The 23,143-nt window shown below is 43.8% G+C and overlaps 2 protein-coding genes across 6 annotated transcripts in view; both read left to right on the top strand.

Moving 5' to 3' along the window:
* Positions 1–17,836, top strand: part of XYLB (xylulokinase) — a 63,351-nt gene extending 45,515 nt beyond the window's left edge. The window contains exon 19 of one of the 3 annotated variants that reach the window (XM_032861181.1): positions 17,680–17,836. In XM_032861181.1, the coding sequence (XP_032717072.1) occupies positions 17,680–17,754 (75 nt within the window). In that variant the 3' untranslated portion in view covers positions 17,755–17,836. Of the gene's footprint in view, positions 1–1,458; positions 1,585–17,679 lie in introns of those variants that run through there. The other 2 variants (XM_032861184.1, XM_032861183.1) reach the window with 2 other exon arrangements.
* Positions 17,837–21,687: 3,851 nt separating this feature from the next.
* The window catches only part of ACVR2B (activin A receptor type 2B), a 31,896-nt gene continuing 30,440 nt past the window's right edge, over positions 21,688–23,143 (top strand). The window contains exon 1 of one of the 3 annotated variants that reach the window (XM_032861179.1): positions 21,688–21,967. In XM_032861179.1, the coding sequence (XP_032717070.1) occupies positions 21,916–21,967 (52 nt within the window). In that variant the 5' untranslated portion in view covers positions 21,688–21,915. The remainder of the gene's footprint in view (positions 21,968–23,143) is intronic. The other 2 variants (XM_032861178.1, XM_032861177.1) reach the window with 2 other exon arrangements.

Below are 23,143 nucleotides of genomic sequence, written 5' to 3'. Positions count from 1 at the left end.
AGCCCCACATTGGGTGTAGAGATTATTCAAAAATAAAATCTTTTAAAAAACCCTTTTCCCTTATTGGTTTTTGGTTTGGGTTGATTATCCAGCACACTGCATATATAATTTTGTAGCCCACTTTAAAAAAAAACAAAACACTACAGTACAACATGAGTATTTATATTCTTAAAAATGAACATATACATTATATTTAATGACTGCAAAATATTCTGTTTGGCCGTAATTTACTTGTGATTTTATGTGTCTTAGAGCAGTTGCTTCTAGTTTCTTTGTTTTTTGTTTTTGTTTTTACAAAAGATTTTGCCCATTTACTTGAGAGAGAGAGAGAACATGAGCAGGGGGAGCAGCAGAGGGAGAGGAAGAAAGAGGCTCCCTGCAGAGCAGGGGAGCCCGATGCAGGGCCTGATCCCAGGATCCTGGGACCACAACCCGAGCCAAAGGCAGATGCTTAACCGACTGAGCCACACAGGCGTGCCTTCTAGTTTTTAAATTACTGTATTGAAATTATGTGGGTAAAAGTTTGAGAAAACCTTTTCCTATTCTGCATGAGAATTTGAACTTTGGTTCAACTACTAGCTCTGTTTCCTTTGGAATGTCAACAGTATTACTATGCAACATCGCCGAAGTAAAAATGGCCTTTAAGTGGGGCACTGCATCTGGAGGGGGGAAAACCATATATGCCTGATGGGAAGTCATACTTAGGGCCTTCCTGAGCCCAGTGATGTCTCATGGGCACATGTCTTGCCTGTGGAGCTGTTATAAGAGATATTCCCATGGGGCATGAGGTTTCAAAGCCAGGCTGCCTCTTGCACCTGTACCATGTGGATTTCACTCCCTTGCATCTGAGCTGTAGCATAGCAGGCAGGGAGACCCTTTCCTGGACACTTGTGCAAACTGCTGTTAGGACCACTGTGTCGTCTTTGACTCAAGTTTGTTTCTCCAGTGTGCCGTATTGGTTGTACCCTGAGAGACAGAATGTGTGTGGCCCATGGTGGTCTTAGGAGATTAGACAGTTAGTGGTATGGCACCCTACATTTAGGATGGTTTCCTTAGGAGAGCTTTGTAGAAGTAGAATAACTGGGCCAAAGACTGGGCATTTTCAAGCCCTTTAATACCGAGGTACGGTCAAGTTGATTTCCAGAAGGGTTGCACCACCAACTTCACCAGTTGTGCAACAAGATAGCATTTCCAGATATCTTCACCAGAATTTTTAAACATTTTGTAGATTTGATAACAAGCTTTTTGGTCCTGATTTGCATTTTTTAAAAATCTTAAGCTGTAGGTTTGGGAACTACTAGCGTTTCCTCTTTTGTAAATTGATGCCTCCTTTCTTTTGCCAAGCACAAATGCTTAAATTGCAAGTACATGGCATGCTAAATTTTAAAATTGCAAGTTGCAAAGAGATGAGAGGCACCTCTCCCTCCCCATTCTAAACTGCTCTTTCTGCCCCTCCAGGTCTATGAGGCCCTTCTCCCGCAGTACGCCAAGCTTGAGCAGAGAATCCTGTCCCAGACCCGGAGGCCTCCAGAGTGAATTCCTCAGGCCCAAGCAGCCCTGTTGACCCTGCCTGCCCAGGCTCACGGATCCCACTCTGAGACCTACATGCTCCTCCTGGACAGCAGGGATCCTCTTCCCTGTCCTAAGTGACTCTGCCTGCCCGTCTGACTCCTCGTCGTGCTCCGACCCTGCCTAGGACTGCCTGAAACCCACCTTAGCGCATCTTCCTGAACGTAAATGGGCTGTTTCTGATTCTGTGCCCTTGTGCCCGGGGCAGGAAAGCCTCTGTCTTCTCCTGTCCTTTATCTCGGGGGGCAAGATAAAGCAGTGAGTCTGGGATATATCCAGTAAAAATTGTGACTTTGCCCCCTTTCAAATGCAGAAGTAAAGTGAATACAGGGACCTAAATTGGGTGAACGGTGGAGACAAACCTGTCCCCCCGTACCCCGACCCCAGCAACCTCTTCCCCAACTCTCACTCTGGCTTCTCCTCCTCAAGCTGTAACCCACAGCCACCCGCCCCCTCCGTACTGTGACCCTGCAGTCCATCCTCCTCCCCACCACCCCAAACAGATCTCAGCTGCTGCCTCCCTCCTCATTTCAGAGTCTGAAGGGCTTCCTAGTAGCTTCCTTTCTTGTCTTTCCCTTGCTCACCCCTCCAAGTTTTTGCCCTTGTCACGTTCCAGCATCTGCCCCTTAATCCTTCATGATCTCTCCTCCCTCCCCATGCCCACCTTTTGTAACTCACTGCCTCTTACCCAAAAAGCTTGACAGGCCTAATGACCAAGCTTTCTGTCCCCCCCGCCCCCATCCACCCTGCCCACTGGCTGCCTTACTCCCCAGAACACCAGACCACTTGCAGGAGCCCTCTCCCAGGTGGTACAGGGTAGCACCTCCCTCCCTCCGTCCCTTCCTTCAGGAAGAATTTCCCTAATTCTGGACTTCGTTGAGTCTGTTTCTATTTTGTCATTTAACATATTCTCTATCTTTTGTATTTCCTATAAATTGGTGATTGGATCTAAGACAGAGCTCTTCAACCTCAGTGCTATTGACCTGGAGCTGGATAAGTTTTGGTTGTGGGGGCAGCGGGGTCACTGGCCTTGACCCACCAGACGCCAGTAGAATGCCCTCCCCAAGTCGTGACAATCCAGAATGTCTCTAGGCATTGCCACGTTACCTCCTGGTGGGGATAGGAAAACAAAATGGCCTCTGGTTGGTAACCTGGAGGCTTGATCTGATGCACATGTGATTATTTGCCTGTTTATGTCAGACAGCTTCATGAGGCAGTGGTGTATTCTTCCATCAAGAGGCACATATGTCTGGTTTTCTCTCATTTGAGGGATGTTCATGCCTAGCTCCATTAGTTCACTAGGGATACAGTCTTGTTATCCCTCTTCATGTACCCGGGATTCTTCTATGTGACAGACATTCCCTATCAACTTACCCAAAAGAGCTAGGAGAGGCTGGGTAAATAGATTTTTTCCTCTGTTCACCAGTTTTCAAAATAATGGGTTGATTCCCAAGCATCGTCTAACAGCCAATAGGTTTTTGTTTTTTAGTGCCAATAGGATACATCTAATATATTTTATGTATTTTAATCCATTACGGTAATTATTTCTGTCCCTGCCTTCTTTCTGATAGTCATTCTCTGCAACTTTTCTCCTGCTTTCCTGATCTGCCATTTCTTCTTACTTACCGGTACAAACACTCTGTGTAGTCTTTAATGACTGGTGGGCCCCCAGTTTTTATCCTCGTCCCTCTTTCTCTCCCATTTTGTCCTCTTTTATTGGATGATTTCGTCTCTTCTTGGGTTTCAGCCACTACTTATAGGCCAGGAGCACCGACCTTTGCTTCCATCCAGAACTCTCCTTAGAGTCTACCAGAATTCTCACTCAGAGGAGTACTTCAGACTCTACTTATCTTCCTTTGCCCTTCCCCAAACCTCCTCCTCTTGTGTTCCTGTTTCAGTGAACTGACACCACTGTTCATCCATCCATTGATTGAGGAACCCAAACCCCAAATGCAGATGTCCTCCCCCTTTCCCATGTCAGATCAGTCACCAAGCTGAGTTTGGTTATTCCTTTGTTGACTCCTAAAGCAGTCCCTTTCTCTCCTTCCCTCCTCTTTTACTTTGGGCCCCTTTATTCCATGCGCAAATTATCACAAAAGCTTACAGATAAAGTCCTGTGTGATCTGCTTCCTGCACAGTCCCCCCAATTTTACCTTTGCTGCAGGCCCTTGCCTAAATTGGAACCTCAGTTAAACCAGACTACTTATGGTTTCCACCCAGGGTGGAAAAGTGCTGCAAACCGGGTCTGAGACCTGGTCGATCAAGGCAGTGGATAGGTGGACATCAAAGGAAGAGATTTAGAAAATTAGTGGGACCAGCGGCATCTCTTCTGAGAGAGATGAAGTCGTCTTGAAAGGAAGCGGTGTCCCTAGCAGGCTTGGTGGATGAAGGGGAAAAAGAAAGCAGAAAGCTGAAGATAACAGCCTATCAATAGCAAGTCAATGATTCAGAAGAAAATGGACAACTTCCCCACCCCTAGTTCCTAGACATTACTTATTAAAGACACTTTACAACATTAACCAATTGAAAAAGGTTCTCTTGGACCAAGAAACAGAGAAAGCCACTCGATCAATCCATTTTACCTCTCCCCCAAAGTGTTGCATGTTATTGCAAGCATGTCAACATAAATAGAACAAGGAATTCACTGTGTATACAAATACAGGAAGAAAACAGAGTGAGAATCATAACTTTTCAAGCCAAGGAAATACTCCAAAATAAAGAGAACAAAAGAGAGTATACCATAACAACCCTCCAACATGAACTCTAAAGTAAATTTTGGAACAGTTGTGGATAGGAAGGATACCACAGTTCAGAAAATTTAAAACTCAGAATAAAAATGAAAAAGCAACAGGAATATATGAAGAGAGAAATGACCAAGCTTGGGAAACAATTTGAGTGAAAAATTAAAATCATCATAGATAGGAAGACAAAATCAATAGAGATGACTACAAGTATAGTAAAGCATATAGAGATTGGGAATGACAAAAGCTAAGAAAGCAAAAAATGCAGAGGAAGAGCTGAAAAGGTACAGAACGAAAATGATAGGTAAAGAAGTAACACAGGCAAAACTGGAGCTCCCAGAAGCTACCAAAAAAGAAGACTGGAATTGGTTAATAGTTAAAACTGCTCCAGGAGAGGGATGCCTGGATGGCTCAGTCTGTTAAGTGTCTGCCTTTGGTTCAGGTTATGATCCCAGGGTCCTGAGTTCAAGTCTTGTATCAGGCTTCCTGCTCAGCAGGGAGCCTGCTTCTCCCTCTGACAAATAAATAAATACAATCTTAAAACAAAATAAAACAAAAAACGTGCCCCAGGAGAAATTTCTGAAAAAGCACAAAGGAGACCTAAATCTTTATCTTGAAAGGGTCCCTTTGTTACATAGAAAAATTGACCCAGAATGATGAATATGCTAACAAATTATTAAATTTTGAAGGTGAGGGGAAAAACCCCTCTGGGCCAAAAGAGCTAGTTTCTTACAAAGGAAGGGTCAAATTGGCATCAGACTTCTCGAAAAGCAAGTAGCAATGGAGCAACATTTTCAAGAAGTATAAAGAAAAACAAAGGAACTAAGAATAAGTGTTTTGTATCAAGCTAAGCTGCCCTTTGAATATCAAGGATATGTATATATATATTTTAAGATTATTTATTTATTTATTTGACAGATCACAAGTAGGCAGAGAGGCAGGCAGAGAGGAGGAAGCAGGCTTCCTGCTGAGCAGAGAGGCCAATGTAGGGCTCGATCCAGGATCCTGAGATCATGACCCAAGTCAAAGGCAAAGGCTTAACCCACTGAGCCACCCAGGCACCCCAATATGTGTAAGTTTGAATCATGGGAGAGCTCAGGAAAATACTGTACTCCTAACCCCTCAGGATCTTACTTCAAGAGAAGCTTCAACCAACTAGGAGATGATTGGGGAACATCAGCAAAAGGACTGGTGGTAAGCATTGAGTATCTAGTTTCAGATCTAAAACCAAAATGGAAGAGGAGATGGGGTGGTGGTAGAATAGTATCAAATTACATTCTTTGACAAGGTAGAAGTCACAGTGAAATAAACGAAAAAGAAGGGAGAGGAGGAGGACAGTACAAAGAGGTCTTTGTTGCAAATGCAGTGTGTACAAGGCAAAGAGCATCATTTAAAGTTGACAGACCGAACAGTTGGGGTTTAAGTAAGGAAAAAGGAGAGAAAGGATTATGAAAAGGTACAAAATAATTACTAGAATAAAGAGAGAAATCTCCCTTAATGCTCAAAGATACTGTAATAAAAGCAATAAATCACATAGTGAAGAATGCAGTAAATATAGCATCATACCCGGTAAATACAAAAACAAGCATAGAGTGAAATTACGAAACTAAAAGGCTCAACTCATCTATTAAAAAAAAAAAGTTCAAAAATGAGCAAAGGGGAAAAAAAGGCAAACCAAGAAACAGACTGACTCTTTTTTTTAGAATACGCTCCACACCTAGCATGGAGCCCAGTGCAGGGCTTGAACTGATGACTCTGAGACCAAGACCTGAGCTGAGATCAAGTCAAAAGCTTAACTGACTGAGCCACCCAGGGCCCTCAAGAAACAGACTCTTTAACTATAGAGAACAAACCGGAGGTTATCACAGGGGAGGCAGGTAGGAGGATGGGTGAAAAGAGGTGATGGGGGTTAAGGAGTGCTCTTGTGATGAGCCCAGGGCGATGTATGGAAGTGTTGAATCACTATATTGTATACCTGAAACTAGTATTAGTTATGTATAAGTTAACATGTATATGTATGTTACCTAACTGGAATTTAAATAAAAACTTCAAAAAGTTCAGATTTGCTTACAAACCATCTTATGATCTATTATTTACAAGAGACATCTGAAGTAATTGATCCATAAAGGCTAAAAATTAGATGGGCAAAAATATAATAGGCAAATACAAATCATAAAAAGCAAGATTACAATATTGATATATGACAAAGGTAAAATTCAGGAGAAAGTTAAGTCAAAGAAGGACACTATAATGCTAAAAACCACAATTCACAATGAAGGTATACTAGTTACTAATGTTACAGCTCAATTATTTCATTTCTCAACTTTAAATTATTTTCTTTGATTTCACCTATAGATTCCAAAAGAATTTGTATGTCTTCTGAATATATATTGCACTTTGCATCTTTTAATAAGGAATACTAATACATAATCGAGGATATGCCTATTCTCACAGAAATTTGCCATTTATTATATCACAAAGAAAACATCTAATTTCCACAAAATAGAGACAATACAGTCTTCTTTAACCACAGTGCAATAAAATGAGAAATGGGGGCGCTTGGGTGGCTCAGTGGGTTAAAGCCTCTGCCTTCAGCTCAGGTCATGATCCCAGGATCTTGGGATGGAGCCCTACATTGGGCTCTCTGCTCAGCAGGGAGCCTGCTTTCCCACCTCTCTCTTCCAGGCACTCTGCCTACTTGTGATCTCTGTCTGTCAAATAAATAAATAAAATATTTTTCTTTAAAATATTTTATTTATTGAGGCACTTGGGTGGCTCAGTGGGTTAAGCCTCTGCCTTTGACTCAGGTCATTATCCCAGGGTTCTGGGATCGAGCCCCGCATCCGGCTCTCTGCTCAGCGGGAGCCTGCTTCCCTTCCTCTCTCTGCCCGCCTCTCTGTCTACTTGTGATCTCTGTCTGTCATTTATTTGTTTGACAGACAGAGATCACAAGTAGACAGAGAGGCAGAGAGAGAGAGGAGGAAGCAGGCTCCCCGCTAACCAAATAGCCCGATGCGGGTCCCGATCCCAGCACGCCGGGATCACGACCCGAGCCGAAGCAGAGGCTTTAAACCACTGAGCTACCCAGGCGCCCCTATAAATAAAATCTTAAAAGTAAAATATAATAAAATAAAATGAGAAATGAATTAAATATATATTTTTAAGTCTCACCTGGAGAAAGATTTTCTACGAACTACTCTTGGGGCAAAGGGGAAATATAAACCAAACTTTCAGAGCTTTTAAAAAAAGATTGATAATCAAATCTGTGAGAAATAATTAAAGCACTGATAGGTGAAATATAGCTTTAAAATAATATCACATGTGTCAATTATACTCAAAAATTTTAAAATACTGTAACATTGATTTTTAAAAAAGCAAAATAAAAATACAACTCAAAAGCAAAAAAAAAAGGGATATAAGAAGTAATGATAAAATCACACATTAGGAAAAAAATAAAATTAATGAAGAGCATTTTGCTTATTTGAAAAACAACTGAGACACCTGTGTGGCTCAGTCGGTTAAGTGTCCCACTCTCTGTGTTGGCTTAGGTCATGATCTCAGGTTGTGAGATAGAGCTCTACATCAGGCTCTGCACTCAGCATGGAGTCTGCTCATTCCTCTCCCTCTGCCCCCTCCCCTGATTGCGTTCTCTCTTTCTCAAGTTTTAAAAAATCTTAAAAAAGGTAAAAAGAAAAACAATCAGAAGAAACAAGCCATTAGCTAACTTAAGTAAAAGGGGGAGGAAGTAGAAATATCAAAAGTAAAAATACTAGTGAAAAATTGACATTAAAACAAAATAAATTTTAATTTTATGGACTATTTTGTACAACTCTGCAAATAATTTGGTAACCTAGATGAAAGGTAATGACCTTAGGTACTAAAATGACTCCAGAAGAGAAAATTTAAGCCTTTCTAGTTCATAAGGGAACTAGAAAAGATTATCAAAGATTAAAAAGGCTCTAGTTCAGATGGTTTCACAGGAGGATTCTACCAAACTTTCATCGTTCAGGTAATCCCTTTGCTACATAATGTATTCCAGAATGCTGGAAAAGAAGAAACACTTCCAAATTTTTATGAAGCAAATATAACATCGATCCCTAACATTAGGTTGTAAAAATAGCCCCAATTCTCCGCTTATCCCTATGTCTACATACTTAGCCATGAAGTTTTGCTGTGCCCTCCCTCTCTGACTCTGGGCTCAGCCATGCAAGTCTGGTCAATGGGGTTTTCACAAACAAGGTGCAAGCATTGGCTTGGAAAGTCCTTATGCCTTTGAGATTCCTCTCATTTTGCTCTCTGCCTTTATTATGAATTATTTGTGCCTAACCTTGCCTGACCAAAGCCATCCTGGGTTAGTCAAGGTCACTGACTGTCCCAGACTTGTGAATGGGTCCAGGTGAGACCAGAAGCACTACCCAGCCAGGTCCAACCTAAATCCCAGCCTGCAGATTGATGAGCTAAATACATGTTTATTATTTTAAGGCATTAATATTTAAAGTGATTTATTCACAGTAATAGATAACTAATACACAAATTGGTACCAAATAAAAAAACTAGTATCTGTGACATTGGAGCTGGGCTCTGGGTGGGGCTTGGAAAAATGGTGAGAAAATTTTTTTAGGGGGCTGAAAAATGCAAAGAAACTGAGCACCTGTGGTAACTTGGAAGATAGAAAATGTACCTCCTGAACATTGGGCTTGAGAAAAGATATTTCTAGGCAGAATGTTGAAAGTGTCCGCTGACTATTACCCAGAAAAGAACTAACCAGATTTGAAGTACAATTTAGATGGAACGTAAAGGTGCTAGAACAACAACTTTCTCATCTCCATTCCTTTAAGCCTACAAAGATATCAGACTTACAATACAGTTTTAGGTCAAAACAAAATCAAGGGCTGAAAGACACTTTGCTAAGACCTCTGAAAGAATCAAGGCATCGTCTAATGGACTTTTCCAGGTGACTAAAATGACTTCCAGGAAATATAAGATTCTTGTCACACGGTAGCCTGATACCTAAAGTATCAGTGATTAAGCCCAGAGGGCAAATGATATCTCAAAATGATTGGGTATGGCTTTTGGTGTAGAGAGTGGATTCAGATCAGGCACAGAAGACCCACAGAACGTCTTGATGGAGCTATACTAATAAAAGTGACATCAACCGGGGCACCTGGGTGGCTCAGTGGGTTAAGCCTCTGCCTTCGGCTCAGGTCATGATCTCAGGGTCCTGGGATCGAGCCCCGCATCGGGCTCTCTGATCAGCGGTGAGCCTGCTTCCTCCTCTCTCTCTCTGCCTGCCTCTCTGCATACTTGGGGTCTCTGTCTGTCAAATAAATAAATAAAATCTTTAAAAAAAAAAAAAGTGACATCAACCTAGGTTAGAAGGGACTAAATGTAAAAAGATCTGGACCCCAACTTTCTTTGGACAGGAAGAAGACTGAGGAAGTTGTTCAGAAGACACGTTTTCTAATGCCCTCTTCAGAAGTGTCCAAGGAGAGCAATGCAAAATTTAAGATGTAGAGGGTGAAACCAGGAGCCATGGAGAACAATGGACTGGATGCCACTTTCAGTGTGGCAGATAAACTCTAAAACGGCCTGTAATGTATTCACACCCTTGTGTTACTCCCAGCTCCTGAGTGTGAGCAGGACCTGTAACTCCCTTCTAATAAAAAATGGCCAAGGTGATGGGGAGTCACTTCTGTAATTATGTTACCTATGATTATAACTGCTATCTTCCTGGCAGGCTCTAATGAGTCTTCCTTGCTACCTTTGATGAAGAAAGCTGCCCTATGGAGAGACCCATATGGCAGGGAAGTGAGCAATTTCTTGTCTAATGATCATCAAATAATTGAGGCCCTCAGTCCAGCAATTCACAAGCAGCTGGATCCGCATGACTTCGGAAGTGATTCCTGCCCTAGTCAAGCTTCAGATGAGACCTCAGCTCTGACCAACATCTTGATTATAGCCTTGTGAGAGGTTCTGAAGCAGAGGACTAGAGGACCCAGGTAAACCATATCCAGATTCTTGACCCACCGAAACTCAGATAATACATGGATGTTGTTCTAATCCATTAAGTTTGTGGTTATAACAGTAGTTACTACTATGCAGCGATAGATAATTCATACATCCAAGGAATGAAGCCTTAATCACAAACCATTCCCCATCTCTCGAGCAGGGGGACCTGGTTATACATTCCGAGTGGGACTTTAGAATTGCTATGGGCAAGTGACTGCTATATGCTTTCATCCTTACACTTTCCAAATGATAGCGCTTTTGCAATGATCTTGCACTTGTTTCTACCCACTTATGCTGGTTATTTGAGAAGCAAGTAATTTGACTTTTTGGTTCATATGTCTTTGGATCAAGAGTAGGCACAACCGGGGCACCTGGGTGGCTCCTCGTTTGAGTGTCCAATTCTTGATCTCAGCTCAGGTCTTGATCTCAGGGTCGTAAGTTCAAGCCCTGTATCTGGCTCTGCACTGGGTGCAAAGCCTGCTTCAGATTCTCTCTCCCTCTTCCATCAGCCCTCACTGTGCACAAGCACGTGCATTCTCTCCCTCTCAAAAAACAAAACAAAACAAAACAAAAAAACAACAGTGGGCACAACCAGACTTTACTTAGATTGTGAAATCCTAAACCTGATTGAGATTTTTGCAGGGCTTTGGGATGGGAATGTGTATATTTTACATATGGGAATGGTGTGTATAACTGGCCATGAGGGAAAACTGAGATAGTTGCAGAAACGCCCCCACATTCCTCTTTGTGTCCATATGCTTTGTTGCACAACTTTGCCACGCTCTCCCATTCGGATTCAGGATTGGTTGTGTGATGTGCTTTGGCCATGTCAGTAAATGAGATGCAAGCTGAGGCTTGAAATAACTTGCATGAGTGAGTTTTTTGTTTCTTGCAAGAACAGCATTACTATGATAACATGAGAAGGTGACAGACACATGGAAAGAGCCTGGTTGTTCCAGGTGCTCCAGCCAACAACTGGCTGAACGGCAGATGTGTATGCTCGCCCAGCCCATATCAGAATCACCTCAGTCACAGGAGCTACTGCCTTTTACTGTTGTAAGCCTCAAGCTTTCCAGTTGCTTGTTAGGCAGCATTATTTTTTTGTTAAGATTTTATTTATTTATTTGACAGAGAGAGATCACAAGTAGGCAGAGAGGCAGGCAGAGAGAGAGGAGGAAGCAGGCTCCCCGCTGAGCAGACAGCCCGATTCGGGGCTCGATCCCAGGACCCTGGGATCATGACCTGAGCCGAAGGCAGAGGCTTTAACCCGCTGAGCCACCCAGGTGCCCCTAGGCAGCATTATTTTAACAATAGATAACTACAACAATACCTAACCTCATAACGATTATACAAAATAAGGAACTACATATCAATCTCTCTTTTTTTTAAAGAATTCTTTTTTTGAGGGGGGGGTACCTGGGTGTCTCAGTTGATTAAGTGACTGCCTTTGGCTCAGGTCATAATCCCAGAGTCCCAGGGTCAAGTCAAGATCGAGCTCCCAGCTCCATGGGGAGTCTGCTTCTCCCTATGACCTTCTCCCCTCTCATGCTCTCTCTCTCTCTCTCTCTCAAATAAATAAAATCCTTTAAAAAAGAATTAAAGAATTAAAAAGAATTCTTTTTTTTAAAAGGATGTTATTTATTTCTTTATTTGACAGAGAGAGACACGGTGAGAAAGGGAACACAGGCAGGGGGAATGGGAGAGGGAGAAGCAGGCTTCCCGCTAAGCAGGGAGCTCAATGCAGGGCTCAATTCCAGGATCCTGGGATCATGACCTGAGCCGAAGGCAGATGCTTAATGACTGAGCCACCCAGGCATCCCCGGTATCAATCTCTTATTAATATTAATGAAATTATTAGCAGTTTTGTCAAACTGTCTATGATTTAGTAAAAATCATCTTTATAAATGAATTTATCAAATATTATTGGATTAATATCAGAAAATCCCAAATGAAAAGATCAATAAACAGAAACCAATAGGGCATTGAAGATGATCTGTAATGATCAAGTGCAGCTTATTCCTGAGTGGTCCAGTATTAGGAAATCAATGAATACAGTTCCCCATTTTAATAGATCTAAGAAGTCAAACAATTTGATCATAGCTGTTGAAAGTCTTTTGACAAAATTCAACACTCATTTCTGATTAGGAAAAAAAACACCCCAACCCTGGTAAAAGGCAGCATCTACTTAATGAAGAAACACTAGAGTCATTCCTGCTAGAATCAGGAATAAGTCAAGGAAGTCCCTCACCACCACTACTATTTAATAGTGTATTAAAGTAGTAGCCAGTGCAATTAGATCAGACAAAACCAAAGCATAAGAATAGGAAAGGAAGAGATAAAACTTAAGAGAATCAATGTTAAAAATAATGCGAATAAGAAAATCCAGTAAAGTAGCAGAACATCGTTTTTTAATATAAAAAGCAGTGTTGACGTATGTAATCAATAAAAAGGATATGTTGTGAAGGACAAGAGCCCAATTACAATAGCAGGAAAAAAGTTAAAATAGATGTACAAAACACATGTAATAATAGATGAGCAAGGGACGCCTAGGCAGCTCTGTCGGTTAAGTGTCTGTCTCTAGCTCAGGTTGTGATCCCAAGGTCCTGGGATCGAGTCCTGCATTGGGCTCCCTGCTCTGTGGGCAGCCTGCTTCTCCTTCTGCCTGCTGCTACCTCTCCTTGTGCGCTCTCTTTCTGAAAAATGAATAAATAAAATCTTAAAAAGAAGAAAATGGGGTACCTGGGTGGCTCAGTGGGTTAAAAGCCTCTGCCTTCGGCTCAGGTCATGATCCCAGGGTCCTGGGATCGAGTCCTGCATCAGGCTCTCTGCTCGGCAGGGAGCCTGCTTCCTCCCCCGCCCCCCCGCCTACTTGTGATCTCTCTCTGTCAAATAAATAAATAAAATCTTAAAAAAAAAAAGAAAATGGTCAACAACAAACAACAACAAAATATGCACAGAAACAATACAAATACTTTTTAAACATTTTTAAAAATGCTCAACCTCCTCTATGATATCATTTCTCACCTATAAAATTGACGAACATCCAAAAATTTGATAAAATGCTCTGTCACCAAGGCTGTGAACCTTGGTATGAGTACAACTAACAAAACTAAGTATGAATGTGATCTAACAGTTTCGCTAGGAATCTGTGTACAGACAGAACTCCAACATACAAAACATCTATACAGGTTCATTTATTGTGAAAGTATTAATAAAACAAAATATTTGGAAAAAAGCAAGTATTGATTAACATAGGACCAGTTGAATGGATTATGGTACACAAGAAAAAAGACTAAGGAAGATCTGTGTGTACTGATTCCCCAAACATGGGCCATTTTTATTTACTTCTTTCCTTCCATTTATTGCTTTAATTCCCCTCAGCTAAGTTTTCTTTTCTTTTCAGAGAGAGAGAGAGAGAGAGAGAATGGAGGGTGACAGAGGGAGAGAGAGAGAATCTTAAGCAGCAGGATCCATGCCCCATGCAGAGCCCAACACAGGGCTCAGTCTCACCACCCTGAGATCATGACCTGAGCTGAAAGCAAGAGTCAGATGCTTAACTGACTAAGCCACCCAGGCATCCCTAAGTTTCTAATTTTCAGTGTACGTGTCTTACAAGGATTTTGTTAAATTCATTGTTATTTAAGTGCTTTTTAAGTTGTGCAGAAATATACATGAAGTTTACTATTTTATGTATATTGTAATTGTATATTGTATTGTATATTGTAATTGTGCAGAAATATGTACAAAGTTTACTGTTACTATTTTTATGTATATAATTCAAGGCCATTAAATACATTCACAAGGTTGTGCCACCATCACCACTGTCCATCTCCAGAACTTTTTTATCATCTCAAACAGAAACTCTTTAGCATTAAACTACAACTCCCATTCCCTTTCCCCCAGCTCCTGATAGCCACTCTTCTACTTTCTGCTTCTATGAATGCTTCTATGAATACCTAAAATAGATACTTCCTGTAAGTGGAATCCTACAACATGTGTCCTTTTGTGTACTGTTTGTTTCACTTAGCAAAGAGTTTTCAAGGTTCATCCGTGCAGTGAGGCTGAATATTTTATGTGTACTCCACATTTCATTTATCCATTCATTGGCTGCTCAATGTTTGAGTCCAGTCATTTCTGTCTTTTGGATACTGCAAATAGTGCTGCTGTGAATATTGATGTACAAATTTCTGTTTAAGTCCCTGGTTCCAATACTTTTGGGCATGTACTTGCAAGTGGAATTGTTGGATTATATGGTAATTCTGTGTTTAATTTTTTTTAAATATTTTATTTTTTTGTTTGAGAGAGAGAGCACAAGCAGGGGGAGCGGGAGAAGGAGAGACAGGCTCCAGTTTGAGCAAGGACTTGAACCCAGGACCCTGGGATCATGACATGAGCTGAAGGCAGACACTTAACACATTGAGTCACCCAGGGACCCCACGTGTTAAATTTTTTGAAGAACCACCATATTATTTTCCACAGCAGCTACACTATTTTACATTCACACCAACAATGTACAAGGATTCTAATTTCTCCACATCCTTGTCAGCACTTGTTATTTTCTGGTTTTGTTTTGTTTTGGTTTTTTGCTTTTGATAATAGCCATCTTAGTGGGTGTGAAGTGGTATTCATTGTTTTGATTTATGTTTCCCCAATAACTAGTGATGTCAAATGTCTTTCTGTGCTCATTGGCCATTCATATATACTTAATGTATTCTGATGCTGATGTAAGGATTTTTCATTTTTAATTGTTTATTGCTAGCTTATAGAAATGCTCTGTGGTATCATTGCTAGCATACAGAAATGGGTTTTTGCTTAATCTTGTATTTTCTACCTTGCTAAATTCACTTATAAGCTCTGATAGTATTTTGCACTCATAGAATAGGTAAGATTTTCTGGGATGCTTGGGTGGCTCAGTCGGTTAAGCCGCTGCCTTTGGCTCAGGTCATGATCCCAGGGTCCTGGGATCAAGTCCCGCATCAGGCTCCTTGCTTCTCTCTCTGCCTCTGCCTGCCACTCTGCCTGCTTGTGTGCGCTTTCTCTCTCTGACAAACAGATAGATAGATAGATAAAATCTTTTAAAAAAAGAATATGTTTTCTTTTTTTTTCTGTGAATGTCATTTGAGAAAAAAAAGACTGTCTTACTTCTTCCTTTCCAGTATTTATTTCATTTTCTTGCCTTGTTGCAATGGGTAGAACATCCAGTATAATGTTGAATAGAGGTAGGAAGAGCAATCATCCTTGCCTTATTCCTGATCTTAGGAGATGATTTTCTTTTCTTTTCTTTTTTTTAATGATACACTGCATGTTAGCTGCAGGATGTGATGTGATGTGATGTGATGTGATGTGATGTTATGTGATGTGATATGATGTGTTGTGATGTGATGTGATGTGATGTGATGTGATATGTGTTTATCCTCCCTGGTGTTTATCAAGATTTTAGGATCTATGGGATTCTAGTTTTCATGAAATTGGAAAAAAGCTTAGCCATTATTTCTTCAAATACTTTTGCTGTATTCTCTGGGATTTCAGTTAGACATGTTAGACAATCTGTTATTGTTCCATAGGGCATAGAGTTTCTGTTCATTTTTTTCTAGTCTTTTTTTCTCCCCATATTTAATTTGGCTAGTTCCTATTGCTATGTCTTCAAATTCATAGATCTTATTTTTCTGTAGTGTCTTAATCTGCTGTCAGTTTCATCCAGTTAATCTTTTTTAAAAAGATACTACATTTCTTTTATTTCTAGAAGTCCATTTTGGAAATATTTTCATTCTCTCTTCATTATGTTCATATTTCCTTTAAATCTTTCAGTATATTTATAATAGCTTTAAAAAATCCTTGACTTATAATTCCATCATTCTCTGTCTTCTTTTTCTATCAACTGATTTTTCTCCTGCTAATGGGTCACATGTTCCTTTTTTTTTTTTTTCATGTCTAGGAAATTTTTATTAGATTTTGGGCATTGTTAATGTTTTATTGCAGAGTGTCAGAATTTGTTGAATTTCACTTAAAAGTGTTAAACTTTTGTCTGGTAAATACTTAAATTGCTTATGTATCAGTTGGATCGATTCAAGGCTTGCTATTGTGGACTTATAGGGGGAGTCTTTATTCTTGGCTAGTTTACCTCTACTACTATGGAATGACCCTTTGTGTTTCCACTCTGACAGTCTTGGGTGTTCAATGAGGACTTTCCACTCTGGATGGTTAGAACTATAAAAACTTCCCTTTCCTGTGTGAGTTCTTGGAGCTATTCAGCTTCTGTCTTTCTTTCTCCGCCCCCCCCCCATGGAGTTTCATTGTATGCATGTATAACTCAGAATTCAGCAAGAGACACAAGGAGACTCCTCTGCAGATGTCCAGCTTTCTTTATGTAATTCCCTCCTCTCTGGTACTCCGCCAGAGTAAAATTTGCTCTTAAATTTGCTGCAGGCTTCTCCATCTTCAATCTCATTCTCTGTTCTCAACTCTGCAAAGTTTCCAGGCTCTGCTTGGGATATGCTTCCTGCATTGTGGACTGGAATTTGTCTTCAGGCAGAAAGCAGGGTCAATTAAAGGCTCCCTTCATTTTTTCCTCTTCTCTCAGGGCTTACAGCTTATATAATGTCCAAAAATAGTTCCCTCCTATATCTTGTCCATTTTTCTTGTTATGGTAGAAGGGCAAAAGCCATTCCAGTTACTGTGTGATGGCTGGAAGAAAAATCTTATCCAGCTCAATTTTGATTCCATTTCTAGAAGTTTCTCCTTAATGTAGGAATCTGATCTAAAACAGAAGCCTGGCTAATCAGTTTTTTTTTTTTTTTTTTAAGATTTCATTTGTTTGTCAGAGAGAGAGAGAGAGAGCACAAACACGGGGAGCAGCAGGCAGAGGGAGAAGCAGTCTTCTCACTGAACAAGGAGCCAGGTGCGGGATTCGATCCGGACCCTGGAATCATGGCCCAAGCCAAAAGGCAGACACTTAACCAACTGAGCCACCCTAGGTGTCCCTGGCTAATTAGTTTTAAAAGTTCACAGGGACAAACTGTTCTAGCTCTTTCTATTCTTACCAGAGTCTCCTTGCATTCACTTGTGGTCGGACTGGGGAAGCCCATCCCAGTTTCTTCTGCTGTTGTTATTGAACCATGATTTCCGATGAATCTCTCTTAGCCTTCTGGGGATTCTGTTGTTCTCAGGAACCTTATCTACACTGCTGCGTTCTTCAGGTTCCCCTTGCACAGATACTAGTCCATGCAGATTGCATTGCTGTTGGTAGTTCAGAGTTTATCTCCATTTGCTTGTATTTTTGATGTTTTGGGGGGAAACTTGTCTTCTAGTTTTCTTATAAATGGACATGGGTTTTCTGTTTTTTGTTTTTGTTTCCATGCAGTTGCTCTGTGAGAACTATGGAAGAATTCAAAAACTATGCAGCCACCAACCTAGCTACTGCTTTCCTGGAATCTGATAGAAGTCTTAGGAGCCTGAATATAATTTACTTTCCCTCTCTCGCTGCAATAGTAGAAGCATGTATCAAAATGTAACCTCCATTAGCTTGTGTCACTGAGTTATTACAATGAATATAACTTGCTTGGTGGCTCACAATGGACAGGTAGCATGAATGAAAAATAAATTTGGTTGTTTTAAGCCATTGAGATTTGAGGATTTCCCATTACCACAGTGTAATCTAATCTATTTGAGAGACCTTTCTACCCAACCCAATTAAATTTAGTTGACCTGAATGTGGTCACCGTAAGTTAAGAGAGAGTGTGAGGAGAAATATGAAGATAGGAAGAAAAGAAATAAACCAGTTTGAGAATTGTCTAGGAAATAACTTTTAACATTGATGGCACATGGAATAGATTGGAAATAAATGGATAGCTTACTAAGTTTGGGGGGAATTGTATTGCCAAAGAACTATGCACCCACCCCCATTATATAGGGTGAATAGTACCCTCTGAAATCATTTAATGTGGTACTGCTGTAACTAAATTACCCCCTATTCTAATATATGCTACCCTATATCTCTCATAATAATAACCCACCATAGCATATCTTTAAACAATGAACTGAGAGAGGCTGGGGCCACTTCACCTTTTTTTTTTTTTTTTTAAGATTTTATTTATTTATTTGACAGAGAGAGGGAGGTAGGCAGGGAGGCAGGCAGGGGTGGGGGGAAGCAGGCTCCCTGCTGAGCAGAAAGCCTGATGCAGGGCTCAATTCCAGGACCCTGAGACCATGACCTGAGCCGAAGTCAGAGGCTTTAACCCACTGAGCCACCCAGGCACCCCTTCACTTTTTTTTTTTTTTTTTAATGAAGAGTTCTCAGAGTAAAATTACAAAAGTTGTGGTTATTTTAAGAGTTTATCTTGACAAATAAATGCATTTAACCTTCACAATATAATGTCTTATAACAATTCAGATACCAAGTCATATTTTAATGCTATAATTTTCCATCTTCTTCCATTAGCTTGATACTGAGAGAAGCCATGCTCAGTTGTTTCTTCCCAGTTCCTTGGACTCTGACTTTGACCATTGAGCTGGGCGGGGAGTAGGGGAAGAATGGTGCTAAACACAGAATTCCTGAATGACAGAACTCCCTGCCATAAGTCTTATAGTACACATTTGTTGTTTTTTTGCCTTTCAGCTTCTAGTTACCTCATTTCTGATACCAAATGAGGTATTTAATGTTCTTGTAGTTCAGAAGAACAGAAAACCCAAACCAAACTTGATTTTCAGATATCCACATCATCCTTCCCTATCAGCCTAGTATTGGCTGAGGAACAAAATGGTTACAGGCTAATCTCATGAGCTCAGCAACATAGATTTCAGCTCTCCAAGAGAGTCAGGTAGCAGTGGCGGTGGGCTCTGAGGTAGAAACAACCTTAATGTGTTTGAGGAGCAGAAAGCACATAGTGTGTCCGGGGATAATGGGGAGGTGGAGAGGAAGTTGGAGAGGAAGAAGGGTTGATCATGTTAAGCTTTATTAGGCATTGTAACAGGAAGCCATGGGATACTTTTAAGGAAGGGAGTAATGTGATACTAGTTCCAGGTTTAAAAGATCATTTCAGGCTCTGTATAGAAGTTGTATTATATAACAGGCAAGAATGAAAGCAGGTGACTAGTTACAATCCCTTTCAGTCCACTGCTGTTGCAGTGGTCCTGATGTGAGAGGTTGGGTGGCTATGGTATATATGGAGAATGTGGCTTGATGGTTGATATGTTTTTGAAGCCAACTTGCTGATGGACTGAATATAGGAGAAATCAAGGTGGGTCATAAAGTTTTGATTTGAGTGACTGGTCGTTTGGTTATGCCATTGATTCAGAGAAGGACAACTGGAGAAGCAGATTTGCGGTGAAAATGGGGAACTCTGCTTTGGCTAGGTCAGGTTAGAGACGGCTGATAGGCTGTCAAATAGAGATGTCAAGTAGGCAGCTAGATATACAAATTTGGAGTTTCCAGAGACATCAAGACATCAAGGTGGAAGACACAGGTGTGTTGGGCAACTTGGACTGCCTTGAGTCATTATGATACCTATCCTGGTGTGGAATAGAAGAGAGGAACCAGCCAACCTAATTGTTGCCACAGTGGATTTTATAGTTGCTATCTTCCAGCAGGGAGAAGGCAATGATTTATCTTTTCTAGAAAAGCCACTCATTCTGAATGTCAAGTTGCTCCCCCTGCCATCATGTATCTATCCATACAGCCTCCTGTAGTATTACCCAAACACCAGATACACCACCAGGGGATTCCATACTACACTGCTTCTTGCTCAGCACACAGCAGCACTCAATCCTGTGTTAAAAGGCCTACACAGGGATTGTGACAAGGAGGTGCTGTCCTTTTCCACAGGATTTTTCCAGAACTGGAAGGGACCTTTAGAGACTCAAATCTTCCTGGGTGGTGACTCCAAAGATCCCACCCTTTGGGGCCACTATCCAGCAGTTCCTGATGCTTTTTGAAACTGGGGGGGTGGTGGGCCCTCATTTCAACATCAATCAAGGCAATTTCGTTCTGTATGGTGGACTTTTACATAATATCTTGTTTCAATAAGGTTTCTGCTTTTTGAAAAATGCAAAGCAGAGTAATCTAACCTCTTCACTTTCTGCCTAAGGAAACAGGCTTAAAAAAGTGAAATAACTCTGATTTCCAGGCACCACCTCCTTTCTGGCTGCCTTTATCCTGCTCTTACCTTGCTCCAAGAAAGGCTGTGGCAAGTCATGAGAAGCCAAGAGACAATTTCTGTATCCAAGGATCCTGCACATCATCCCTGAATTGTGATGGGTTTTCCCTCTTTGGCTGGGAGCCCCACCGTGACCTTCCCAAGCTCTGGTTGTGTGATAAGGAGAGTGGAATCCGAGATGAAGAAAAAGGGGCCCCGAGGAGGAACGTGGCAGGGGAAAAGGACAGCAGAACCATTTGCCAGACAAGATCTTCAACAGGGTGGACTGGAGGCAATTGAGAACAGTTTTGAAGGTACAGACTGAAGCAGGGGTGGGGTGTGGGGCCGGTGAGAGTGCTGAGGACAAGGGTAAGTTTGGGGAAACCAGTTGCCATTGGTCCTTTTCCACCTGCGTCTGCTGTGCAGGGAGGGGCTCAGCGCCCTCTCTCACACAGGTGGGTCCAACTCCAGGATGCCCAGATGCCTTTGAGAGAAAGAGAGAGAGAGAGAAAGAGAGGGTGTCTGTGTGTGTGTATTAGGGTTGCAGACGTGGAGGACTACCTGTCATTTCAGAAAAGATAGGCTTTTCTGCCGATTACTTCGGCACGAAAGACACGACTTTCCCACGGTTGACACTGACCCCCATTTCAAAGGTGGGGAAGTGGAGACGCGGAGGTGAATCCTGGCGAGTCCGGAGACTGTCCACCCACTCCCGCCCGCATCGCAGGGCAGTGCGTTCGGGAGGGTGGGCTCTAGCACAGAGTAAGAATCACAGGTGCAGCGCCCACCGCGTCCTAGCGACCACCGACGCCAACTCTGCCAGCGCGCAAGGCCGCGCCCTCTAGTCCCGCGGTGGTACGCGACCTCCAGGAGGGCGGAGGGCGCGGGCTGGGGGCGGGGCCTCCCTGTTGTTGTTTCTCCCGGGCACCGCCCCTCAGGGGGGCGCGGACCACGCGGCCGGAGGGCCCGCCTCCCCTCCCCCTCCCCGCCCAGCTAACCCGCCTCTTTGTATCCAACATCCGGGTTTCCCCGCTGGCTCGGCTCCGCCGCCGCGGCTCAGGAGCCATTTTGGACTCGGTTCAGCTCCCCTCCCCCCACCCCTCCCCCCGTTCATGGCCCCTCCGGACTCGGCCCCTGCGCCCGGGGCCCGGGCCCAGCCCCGCCGCGCTATGCCTGAGTCGGGCGCGCCCCGGCCCGCGCCCCGCCGCCGCCCCCCGGTCCCCGCGTCGCCCCGGAGCCCGGGCCGCAGCCTGCGCCGCCCGCAGCGGCCCTGAGCCCGGCCCCGCCGCCCGGCCCTTGGAGCCTGCACGCTGTCCGGGGACGAAGGCGCAGGAAGCGCGCGGGGAACTAGATCTAAGGAAGAAGCGGGAAGAAGAGCGCAGCCACCGCTGGGCCCTGCGCGCCCCGAGAGCGCCGCGCGGCCCTGCCCGCGGGCTCCGGGTGTCCGCGGGGCGGCGCCGCGGAACATGACGGCGCCCTGGGCGGCCCTCGCCCTCCTCTGGGGATCGCTGTGCGCGGGTGAGGACGGGGCGCGGCGTGGGGGGCGCGGGGAGGGCGCGCGGGGCCGGTCTCGGGCGCCGCGCGGTGTTTACCAACAAAGGGCGGGCCCGTGGCCTCCTCGCCGCGCCACCTGCACCCGGCTTGCCCCTCCCGGGGCGGGGACTGGGGGCGCGCTGGGCACCGTGCTTGCCGATCTTGGGGGGAAGATCTTGTTCGTTCGGCGGTCTGGCGAACGCACGTTCGGGGCTGGGATCCAGAACCTCAGGGTCGGGGTTCAGGCTACTTGGGCGCGTGGAACCCAGGGAGATTGAGAGGAAAACCAAAGCGTGGAGAAGGTGGCCAGATCTAAAGCCGGGTGGCGAGATCATAGGTGCAGGAGGGGCTGGGGATAGGACTGCGCGACCCTCAGAGCCACTCGGTGTTGCGAAGCGAAGGGGGCTGCTTCACACAGCTAGGAGGAGTCCCCTGCACCCCGTCCCACCGGCATCTGCCTTGTGTTCCTCTCAAGGCGGGCGGTTGGCGCCAGCTCCCACCTACGCCCGCTTTCTCTGCGGCGGCCCCAGGACGCGAGATGCGGTCACCCCAAAGGACTGCTTTGTTCAGAGCTCCTGAGAAGGGAGGTGGGGTGCGAAGGAAAATTAACAGGTCCGTTTGTGCCTCTGGGAAGCACGTGGCGGAGATGGGTGACCGGCAGGGCTAGTGTTAAGCTCGCGTGCCTGTGGTTGAGCGTGTGTGGGTGCGGGTGTATACACGCGGAGTTCCCGCTGGGAAAGCGCTTTTCCCTAAGGCCGAAGCAGTGATTTTCCTCTTCTAGCGGTGTTGGGGCGCGCCCAACTCGGGTTGCGCGCAGCATTGGGCTCTGCACTCCGGTTCGGATGGCTCCAGGTAGACCCGGGAAGTGTGGGGAGCCGCTCTTTAAGGCTCTAGGGAGAAGACCAGGGAGGTCGGGGCGGTTGGTGCGCGGAAGCCAGGGCACTGGGTCCTGCGCGTCTTTGTTCCCAGCCCCCATTACACATGCAGCGCGGGTCCCCTGCCGCCCGTGGTGGCAGCAGCGCGGAGTCTGGGAAACCCGTGACGGGCGGGGCCTGGCGTGCAGGGGCGGGGCAGGGATCCCCGCGCTCCTGCCGGGTGGCGGTGGGGGAATCTCCATCCCATCCCACCCCCACTCTAGGCCTCCTTTTAATGTAGCGTGGC

The sequence above is a fragment of the Lontra canadensis genome, unplaced genomic scaffold (genome assembly GCF_010015895.1).
Source record: "Lontra canadensis isolate GAN:19392208 unplaced genomic scaffold, GSC_riverotter_1.0 scaffold20, whole genome shotgun sequence".
NCBI lineage: Eukaryota > Metazoa > Chordata > Mammalia > Carnivora > Mustelidae > Lontra > Lontra canadensis.
This window is presented reverse-complemented; position numbering and strand designations above follow the sequence as displayed.